This window comes from Mandrillus leucophaeus, unplaced genomic scaffold, assembly GCF_000951045.1.
Source record: "Mandrillus leucophaeus isolate KB7577 unplaced genomic scaffold, Mleu.le_1.0 Scaffold911, whole genome shotgun sequence".
In the NCBI taxonomy this organism is placed as follows: Eukaryota; Metazoa; Chordata; class Mammalia; order Primates; family Cercopithecidae; genus Mandrillus; species Mandrillus leucophaeus.
Genome location: NW_012109931.1, coordinates 460,302 through 471,904, shown reverse-complemented (window position 1 = coordinate 471,904; position 11,603 = coordinate 460,302). Strand labels below are relative to the sequence as shown.

The following is an 11,603-nucleotide window of genomic DNA, read 5'->3' as shown; positions in this document are numbered from 1 at the left end:
ATGTTCATATCAAACTGCCTCGACTGACACAGACAATTTACAAGTTTTAAAAATATCCAAAGCCTACTTGGAATGCATTTGACATTTTATAATATTCAGAATAACTTTTTAATTGTTTGGTTGTCCTTTAGCAAGCACTAAGATTGAGAAAGTTTAAATTGCATTTTCTGTGCAATAATAATGTAGCTTTGTGCTTTGTTTTTGTTTTGTTTTTTTTCCTACCTAATATTGTAATATTTTGTCTCTTTGTGTGTTTGTGTTGTACTCTAAGTTACCACTTCTTCTTATCATTTTTATATAATTATTATTAAAAATAAATATAAAATGTGATTGATTTACAGCGGTGTATTTTTCTGAATATATTATAAAGAATGTATTTTTCATTAAAATTTGTACCTATTTTGTTATACATAAAAATGTGAAATCTCCAAACTTTGGTTGCTGTTAAAGAAATCAATACGGATCAAAGATGACATACTTTTTGTGTGTTGTTTGTTTTTGTTTTTAGAGACAGGATCTTGCTGTGTTGTTCAGGCTGCAGTGCAGTGGCATGATCATGGCTTAAACTCTCAGGCTCCAGCAATCCTCCCACCTCAGCTTCCTGAGTAACTAGACTATAGGCCCATGCCACCATGCTTGGCTAATTTTTTTTGTATTTTTTGTAGAAACGGGTTAAACCTTGTTGACCAGGCTAGTCTCAAACTCCTGGGCTCAAGTAATCAACATGCCTGGGGCTCCCAACAGGCTGGGATTACAGGCATGAGACACCACATCCAACTGATGACATACTTTAACCAGTAAAGGTTGAGCATAAAAATCAGCATATCATTTACTCTATATAATAATACAATCAGACATTGAGTTTATTTATAAATTTGGGAGTTGATTTTAGTGGAAATGATTTCTGGTATGAGTAGGGGGAATTTAGGAAAAACAAATAATAAACACTAACCTGGTTAAGTCAGCATCAAATTTATCATTATTCATAGATTGATAAAAACAAAAGTTTTCACCTATTATGTAACATAAATGTTTTATGTGGTGGCGATACCTATAAGTATAATGGTAGACAAATTCTGAAAAAGGTGAGAGAGCAAGCAATGTGAATATCTGGGGGAAGAGCTCTCTAGAAAGTCAGACAAACAAAAGCAAAAGTTCAGATACAAGAAGCTGCCTTGTGAGTACGAGTACCCAGAGTAGGTAAGGAAATTGTTATCTCTACTCATTTTATTGTTCTTTTGTAGAAGTAGTTACAAAAACCCTTGAATAGTAATTTTTTTGTTTTGCTTTATAAAAAAGCAGCAATGTAGCAGAGCCCTAAGTGAGAAATTTTGGTTCAAGCTATGATCTGTCTAAGTTCGTACATTCACTTATTTTACACTATACCATGAGAGCATAGAAACCTCATAGAATGTACAGCTAGAAATTTAGTTTATATATATGCCACCATGCACATCACTGCATGGTGATGCACCAAGTTTGATTTTCTTTCAAAATATTATTATTCTATTTAATTATATTTAACTTCCAAACACTGATTATTTTCTGTTGATTGCTAAATTAACTGTAAAACCATAAATAAGTGTGAATCCGATTCTTTTTCCCAACCAAAATATTGATAACATCTTATTTATTTTAAATCAAGTAAGGTTCAGGATATGAGGGCACAGCACAGAAAAGCACAGCTTCAACTTTACAAACAGCAAGGGAGGCATGGCACTACACCAGGTTTCTGGTTTCTGTTGAATAAGACAAGGAAATGTTCAGGTAACAGGTTCATAAGGTACTTGATGCGGATACAGTTCCTACAGGAGATATGCCTTTAGTCCCAGTGTGTGGAGGTTTCTAAGAGATTTGAAGAACTTTGTGGTGGTTGGGTCACATATAGAAATCTGTCTTCTATATGAACTTAGCAGAAAATTCTTTTGACATTATAATATGATTCAAAGCAATTTTGGAGACAACATTTTAATGTGTTTCAAATGGACGTGGCATTTAAGAATTCATCTTAAAACAACATCATCCTGAAAATTAGGTGACAGAAGCCCTGTGGTTATTTTCTAAATCCCTGCTAGATACCTAAATTTCAAAAGTAGTTTGTGTATCGGCTGTGGAATTACTTTATATAAACTTTGCATATTTGTTATTTGGGAACAATGTGGCACAAATACACTCATCACTGAGATACTACCAAGCATGCTGTATTTGTGTTTAAGGATAGTACCGCTGGTGCAATGGTGCATGCCTATAATCCCAGCACTTTGGGAGACTGAGTCTGGAGGATCCCTTGAGCCCAGGAGCTCAAGAACAGGCTGGGCAACATAATGAGACTTCATCTCTAAAACTGTTTTTTTTTTTTTTTAAACATTAGCTGGTTGTGATGGTGTACACTTATAGTCTCAGTTACTTGGGGGGCTGAGGTGGGAAGATGGCTTGAACCCTGAAGAGTGAGACTGCAGTGAGCCATAATTGAGCCACTACACTCTAGCCTGGGCTACAGAGCAAGACCCTGTCTCAAAAAAACAATAATAATAAATGACAAATATGAGTCAATTTCTTTGAGAATGATACTAAGAGACCATCCTATACATGGTCTCTTTTAGAAATAATTGGTCATTCCTTTCACTTAAGAAAATGTAGGCCGGGCGCGGTGGCTCAAGCCTGTAATCCCAGCACTTTGGGAGGCCGAGGCGGGCGGATCACGAGGTCAGGAGATCGATATCATCCTGGCTAACACGGTGAAACCCCGTCTCTACTAAAAAATACAAAAAACTAGGCCGGGCGAGGTGGCGGGCGCCTGTAGTCCCAGCTACCCGGGAGGCTGAGGCAGGAGAATTGCTTGAATCTAGGAGGTGGAGGCTGCAGTGAGCCATAATTGAGCCACTACACTCTAGCCTGGGCTACAGAGTAAGACCCTGTCTCAAAAAAACAATAATAATAAATGACAAATATGAGTCAATTTCTTTGAGAATGATACTAAGAGACCATCCTATACATGGTCTCTTTTAGAAATAATTGGTCATTCCTTTCACTTAAGAAAATGTAGGCCGGGCGCGGTGGCTCAAGCCTGTAATCCCAGCACTTTGGGAGGCCGAGGCGGGCGGATCACGAGGTCAGGAGATCGATATCATCCTGGCTAACACGGTGAAACCCCGTCTCTACTAAAAAATACAAAAAACTAGGCCGGGCGAGGTGGCGGCGCCTGTAGTCCCAGCTACTCCGGAGGCTGAGGCAGGAGAATGGCGTGAACCTGGGAGGCGGAGCTTGCAGTGAGCCCAGATCACGCCACTGCACTCCAGCCTGGGTGACTGAGCTAAACTCCGTCTCAAAAAATAATACTAATAATATAATAAAATAAAATAAATAAAAAGTAAATTGTAAACTCTTTTCTTCCTGTCCATTAGTTAGGTCATTATTTCTTTCCTATGCAACATTGCCAAATAAATAAATGTATTTTTAGGGAAGCATTTATATTTTATATCTTATACATGGTCTCTCGATTTTATAATTGTAAACTTCTTTTAATTATATTTCTGAATTTCCCAATTTCCTCTTGACAGCTGTGATCATTATGAACATAAAGTACCTCTATTTAAGGTATATCTAATAGTTTCTAGTTTACAAATTTGGAATCTGCTGTACATACACTATTTGTGGTTATCTAAAATATATTTCCAAATTGTATCCACTTTAATCGCATTTACTAACAATCTTTATTAATATTTTACCTGCTTACTAGTTCATCCCCTCCTTAACGTGTATGTTACATGGATGTGTGTGTGTGTGTGTGCGCGCGCGCGCTTGTGTATTACTTACTGTACCACTGGGTGGCGTAATCTTCTAGCACTCTCTTTTCCATCATATATACATGGGATCCTCAAATAAAAGAGGAGGTATATTAGCAGAGGTCCTGTGTATTCAGCCAAAAATACCTGAAGATAAAACATGATTTAGATTAAACAATAAAAATAGATGTTTTTAAGGTTCATTTGTGTCTGTGAGTATTGGCCTATTGCATAAATTGGTGAAATAGGTGAATTATTTTTTAACTAGATTAGTGATATTGCAAATGATGACTTCCTTGGAAGAACCACGGGGAGAAAGCCTAATATATGTATAGTTAATTTAGAATAAAAATAAATATTGAACCTAATAAACTGGTTTATTTCTTCAGATATAGTAAAAAGGAGATTTTATTTTAATAAACAAACCATTATTAATGTATTTTTCTCTGTGTTTCCCAGTCCAATACACACTTAATCTTCTGTATAAACTGTCCCTGTCAATAAATTGAATGAGCTAGAGTATCTTTTCTCTTTTTCTCTTTCTTTTCTTCATTACCTTACCCTCCATGGGCCTGTCAGCTTGAATTCATTGATTTGACTCTACTTTGAATGGAAACAATTCAGTCTTCTCTATTAGCAATTTTATACTTTAATTCTAATTAGTCTAGTTGTGTGGTTAAAAGATTTAACTTTTGAGTGCTTGAGCAGAGTGGGGGTAACTGTATTTGTACTATAGAGAGACACTAACAATATTTGGAAAGGTAATTGAAAACAAGACCAAGTGATTGCAAAATATGAATTGGCTAACTGGTCTAAATTTGGTAAATGTTTGATTTTTTAGTGCTAAAATCATGTTAAATTTCCTCTGAAGTATTTAGACAGAGTAGGGAAAGTAATTTACTTTGGAGTGTTCAAAGAGGAAAAAAAATACAACTTAACAATAATAAAGTTGACTGCCATTAACTATTTTGTCTTCATCTGCTACCACTTTTTTAAGAAAAAATTTAATTCTGCGCCTTTACTCAAAAATGCAGTTAGCTGTGCACATTGGTTAGAAATCATGTTCACATCTCTGTTGAGAAGATTGTTGGAATGAATAATATATATGCATGGTTTCATATATATTCACATACATATATGTGTGTAATTATTTAAAGGTTATATATATATGTAGTTACACACAAATACATAAACAATAATTTACATGTGGAGGTTTCTTCAGTTACAATTCTGCCTTTTAGAAATACATATATTTTCTCATGTGCCAAGAAAGGTTTGTGTGAGAGAATTAAAAACAATGCAACTTCTGATCAATTCATTATAAAAAGCAATCTGATAGGAGAGACTGTAGTAATTTATGGCTTACAAAATGCCTTATTATTCAGATATAAAGAAAATGTTTGCCACTTGTGAATGTGTAATGATAGAACACCAAAACTCTGGAATAATGAAGAGGGTAATTATTTTAGTACAATAAAAATTATAAAATAATTATTTCAACAGCAACTGATCTAGTGAAGTCAAATTTGAGCAAATTCTCTAAGAATATATCAGGAATATAAAATGTGAACAATAGTTAACATGGACCAAGTATCACTCTTTATTAACTTAATAAAAATGCTAACACAGATCTGAAGTTTCTTTGGATGAGAGGAAATTAAACCATAATCTTATCTCAATCATCCCTCAAAAATAATTCAGGAGAGCCTACTAATATATAAAATATGTTTTAGAAGAAATAATATTTTATAAAGAATATTTTTCTGCTAGAATATGGAGAGTTATGAATAATATGTCCTGAAAGCATTAGAGAATGATAAGTAAATTTTGGACAATGCATTAAAAAAAATTTCAGTGTAAATGGAAGAAAGGAGAAAAGATGATTTATTAATCTTAGAAAGTAATCAGAAAATAGTTCAAGATGAGGAAAATGAGGGCTAGACAGACAAATATTAATATGGTCTTCTGAAAATGGAACTGGTCTTTTCTACTAAATAAGGGGAAGTAAAACAAAATCAAAACCAAATACAATCAACTAAACAAATAAGCAGGCATATACAGACCGTGTACATCACAAGAACTTACAAAGACTAGAAATCCCCCATAATACAAAATTCTACTGAAGATTCTATATTCTAAAGAGGCAGATACACCTTTTTCTTATTTTGAAGATAAACACTATATTGAAATTTCAATTTCTTTCCGTTATCAAATCCTGTTTATATTTTCTCTTTCAAAAAGTAAACTGTGTTAAACTAATCTTTTGTTTTGAATACAAAATTCATTATTTGTACTACGCAAGCAAGGAAACTGGGAGTCTTTGAAACCTCAGTGGAATCTTCAATGTGATATATGTATAAATTGAAAAAGGTAATATTCTGCTTAAAAAAAAATGAAGCTGCAATTGTGAATTGGTTAGAGTCCATGTGCTTAAATTGTGCTTTATGTATTTCATTTTATCTTGAAAAAAATAGTACTATCATTATTAGGGCATTTTTGGATTTACTATCTCCTTTTCTAAAATTGTTATCAGCAGTTAAAAAAATGTATATTTTAGAATTGTTGAAAACAAAATAAAGTAGTTTTAACCTTAATCTCCTGAAGATAAGGGTGTTACATAAAGTTTTGGAAGCATTTATCAGTTGTAATACAGCAATAACACTTTGTACTTAATGAATACTGTTGAAATTAGTATCATGCCAGATAAAAATAGTGTTTTTTTGTGGTTTGTCAAATAAATAACATATAATGGAGATTTCTATTCTAGATAAATCAAACACAAAATACTAATGAGTGTAGTGAGAAAAACTGATCAAAACATTTTAAAAAGTTTTTTTTCAGTCTTCAGAGATTTAATATCATTGAGGAATTAGAAGGTCAAGAATTTTGAAATGGGTGATCCAGAGAGGAGATTGAACCTTGCATTTGAAGCCTCATATAAGCCTGATAAGAAGAACAGATTTTTGATGGGGCCTGGGAATGAAAAAACAAAAACAGTTGTTCATCGTCTCCAAAGGATGAAGGTGGCCTCATAAAACTGTCTCCACAGATTCTAAAACTCACCTTAAAATCATTTCAATTATTGATTGGATCAAAATGACTTGGATCCAATAATGCAATTCATTCATTTGGAAGATGGTAACTTATCTTTGAAAGAAGATAAAAATCACCTAGATGTCAGTTATCATTAAAATTTTTCACATAAATTTTCTGCATTTAGAAATATGCAGGTATACAAAGACTAAACAGACTGTGAGCAAAACGAAGAGAAATAGCAAAAATAAAAAAATTGACGATGCGCACGACAGGAATATCAGACACAAACTTTAACAAAAACTATCTTTTATGTGTTAAAATAAATGAAAGATAAGGTTGAGATTTTTCAGATATGTAAAATCTTTGAAAAGAAAAATAATGAAATGTAATATAAAATTTAAAAGAAGAATTTAAAGAGAATAATGGACAAGCAACACTTGAATAGATAATGGTAGCTAATTTTTCAAATTATATGCATGTATGTTTGTGCGCATGAATACACTAAACCACCAGCTTAGATAAAACTAAAGCAAGATAAATAAAAATATAATTATAATTGTGTATATCATAGTCAAATTACTGATAACAAAACCAAATAAGAATTGTTTAGAAAAGACACATTACTTTCAAAGGAGTAAAGCTGATTTTCAACAGAAACAATGGAATTCAGAAATTAAAACAATAAAATATTGTGAAGTTAAGAAAAGAGATCTGCCAACGTAAACTTATTTTTATGTAAAAACGTTCTTTAACGATAAAAGTTAATAAGGACATGTTAAGATAAACAAGAATGGAGATAATTTATCAATGACAGAACTACAATAAAACACTAAAGATGTTCCTCAGGGAGAAGGATACCAGATGTAAGCTCAACATTAGAAGAAATAACTAAATTGCAGCAAAAAGGATAAGTCTAAAGGGTAAGGTATTTGTTAGATAAAATTTTAGTAATGTATTTGCATTTAACGTATATAGAAAATTATATTATAACAAAACCATGAAAAATGAGTCAAGAGGAGCTCAAATATAAAGTCATTCAACTTTATATTCAATATTTATGAAATATTTTTACATTAGTAAAATCAAATATAAATATGTATATTAGCGTTTAATATCTCAAGGGTACACTCTGTAATATCTTTGATAACTCCTAGAATTAGTAAAATAGAAGACATAAATACCAAAATAACACAAAGGTAATAGAAAAGAGAGCATGACAATTAATTCAAAATAAGGTGAGAAAAAAAGACAAAAAAAGGTTATAGAACACATAAGACAAATTGAGGAAAATTAGATTTAGAGATTAAAAATGTGGAATTTACAATACAAATAGACTATCATTAAAGTGTAAAACATAAAACTATTAAACTGATAAGAAAACACGGGAGAGAAACTCCAGGACATAGAACTAGTTGAAGGATTCTTATATATGAAAGCAAAAGCATAATCTTTAAAAGAAAACCTTGATAAATTAGACTGCATTAAAATTGAAAACAATTCTTTCAGTGAAAAGTTCTGTTAAGATGATGAAAAGGCAAGTTAAAGAATGAGAGAAAATATTTCCAAACCACATATACAAGGAGTCGTTTCTAAATTATATGAAGAATTCTCAAAACTCAACACTGTGTCCCAGATAAATTTTTTAAAAAGTTCATACAAATACCTCTAATATTCATTGCAGGTTTATTTGCAATAGCAAAATACTAAAAGACACCCAAATGTAATTCAAAGAGTAAATGATTAAACAAAGCCCATTACATCCATATAACTGAATACTACTCACCAATGTAAAGGAACCAATTATTGATACAAACAAAAATCAGGATGGATTTCAAGGACACTATGCTTACAGAAAAATAAACATCAATCTCAAAATATTGTTTAAATCATTTTATAGAGCATTCTCCATATGACAAAAAGAGGGAGATGAAGAACATGTCAGTGGTTACTCCAGGATAGGAAAAAGTATGTGTAAGTATGCAAAGGTAACATGAAGAAGTTCCTTCTTAAGGATAAAGCAATTCTCTATCTTGACATTGGTGTTAGATACATGACCTTATACAAGGGATAAATTGCATAGAATTACATGTTAACACATACACACATGAATTAATACACAAATGGTGAAAACTGCATAACTTGAATTAATCAACAGTATTCATATAATTAGAATTGTTATATTATTATGTTAATCCTTTATCTTAAGGTTTTTAGTCAGTTAAATGAGGCAGGATTTTTCTCAATATTTTGTAACACACTGTTGGTTGGAGAAAAATCTTAACATCTTAATTTTAACTTTGTTAAATTAAATAGATTATTTCTCCAAAAATCTATGAAATGTTTTATTATAGGAACAGATTTTCATATTTTTCAATGTACAAGAAAGTCATATGTGGTAAAACATTACTTTTGTTGTATAGTTTAGTGGATACAAAATGGGTGTAATTGCAATGTAGTGTGTATATTTTTAGCATTTAATAGAGTTGACTCATTTGGAGTGAAAGAATGTGTGATCCATGGGATTGATTTAAAAATATCTAGCCTATTTGCAGAGTTCTCTTTGTCACATAAATGATTTTCCTCTCAAATAAACTATAATTTTCTAGTACAATTGCCAAATAATTCCACTTTAGTGTGTTTTCTTCTCAGTGCTCATGCAAGTGATGAAGTTGAAATTTCTAATGATTTAATGGTTTAATGCTGCTCACCCTGACATAATTTCTGTAAACAGAGTTCCCTTTTTGTCATAAATGTGGACAAAGACCCTGTGAATATTTTAACCTTTGAAGACCAAACACTCTTTTCTAAAATCTCTTTAAGCAAAGGTCTGTAGACATCACATTTAAGTATAGTATTAAAACTTTATTTGCAAATGCATGCATCTTCTATAGGTTGTTTTCTAAACATTAAAATATGCTTCACAAGAACTCATAAGATTCTAAACTCAATCTTTAGTGGTACAAATTAGTACTCAAAAGTTCAATATACTTTGGAAAATAAATCAACAATTTAGTGAAAACATTAGTGAAAAATAGAACTAATTAATTACACAGAAAATATATCTTAAAAGGAAAGATTGTTAGAAAATATTAACAGATGTAGCAATATTTTAATTAATAAATTTAAAATTAAATTTGTGTTAGATTAAAATTAACAATTAAATATTAATGTATAAATTGTCATACCTTCATAATACTTACAAAAATTGGTTGTTTAATTGTAAAGAAACAGCTCAAATCACTATGAATGGTAATGTCAATTGTTAATTGTGGCAAAAATAAAAGTCATTTTGAATAAAAAAAGATTAAAGGTAATCACTGATATGGAGTGGAATGTAACTGCAAAGAAAAACTTTCATAGTTTAAATAATACAAATGACAGAAGTTTAATGTAATTGAAAGAAAAGGAGCTCACTATTCTTTGTATATCAAAACTATTTATTAATTCTCTCACTGCCTCTGTTACTAAATATCATATTAACATTTCCTCTTGCTGTTGAAGCTATTCCACTGATGTATTCTATTACCCATGAGTGTTTCAATACTGTGCACTAGTACCAAGTATTTTCACTGCCTCTTAACCCTCCATGTCTTTTCAATGTAGTCCTCATTCTTCTAATGCCATTTTCAAATACCATAATTTTAACACCTGCTATTTTCCTCCAAAAACAGCCAAAAGAACCTTTTCACAGGCTGAAAGAAGTTTACTTTTTAGTGGTCAGTTGCCAAAAGTTTGTTTCTCTGACTGAGAACCTCCTTTTTAACTGTATATTCTATACTCTTTTCTCTAGTGTCAAAAGAGTCTGTGATGTCCCTAGGTTACTAGAAGGAAAAGGTAAAGAGGTACCATGTAAATAACAAAGCATAGGCAGAGCAGATGAAATCAGCCCAATAGTCCCATAGACAGTTCTTTTTGGATAAATGTAGAAATTGACCCTTATTACTGTTAAAGTTTGAAACTTGTATCTGTTCTACCTAAGTTCATTCCTCAGGAAAGAACCTTCAGCCCTCTCAAAAGAGTATCAAAGAACTGAAACTCATCACATCACCCCACCAGATGTCTCCTTGTCCCTCCCTAGTACCTGTTTTCTTACACATTGCTACATTTCTTCACTGCTATATAAATCCCTAGTTTTAGTCAGGCATATGGATTTGAGACTGAGCTCCTAGCTCCTCTGTTGCAGCATCCAAATTAAGCCTTCTTCCTTGGCAATACTTGTCATCACTGTCATTGGCTTTCTGTGCAGTTAGCAGCAGGACCTAGACTGAACTCCTGGTATTTTGGTAACAAAGTTGAAGCTCTCAGTCATAGAGTGGATTGACACTTAAAACAACAACAACAACAACAACAAAAATAACAGAATTCATCTTTGTTTTTCAAAATTGTGGTTTTCTATTGCTCCAATACTTGAGTAGACCTTTGGCCACTGGTCATAGTAAGAATAGAAAATTTAAAATACCATTCAGTACATTTTGTTTCGCTATGAGTTTATTTGATAGAAATAGTCTGTCAATGAATTATTTAGAGCAAAATGTGAGGTATGTATGTTAGATTTCAAATTGATACTTACTGTGGTCCAGCTGACTTGTTGACCTAGATCTGTAGCATACAGCGTGACAATGGAGGAAGCTGCAATACTTTGAATGGTAATGTAGTCCTTCAAAAAAGGCCCACCTAAAATAAAAACAACAAGAAAATGTTACTTTAATACACTTTCTTAGCATAATGATAAATAATTTCTTAATGTAAAATCAGTAAAAGCTAGCAATTAATTTAATATGG

The 11,603-nt window shown here is 32.0% G+C and overlaps 1 protein-coding gene across 1 annotated transcript in view; it reads right to left on the bottom strand.

Moving 5' to 3' along the window:
- The window catches only part of TECRL (trans-2,3-enoyl-CoA reductase-like), a 163,919-nt gene that overhangs the window by 45,136 nt on the left and 107,180 nt on the right, over positions 1 to 11,603 (bottom strand). The window contains exons 4-5 of the mRNA XM_011969831.1: positions 11,392 to 11,495; positions 3,817 to 3,932 (exon numbers count right to left, since the gene is read on the bottom strand). Of these exons, the coding sequence (XP_011825221.1) occupies positions 3,817 to 3,932; positions 11,392 to 11,495 (220 nt within the window). The remainder of the gene's footprint in view (positions 1 to 3,816; positions 3,933 to 11,391; positions 11,496 to 11,603) is intronic.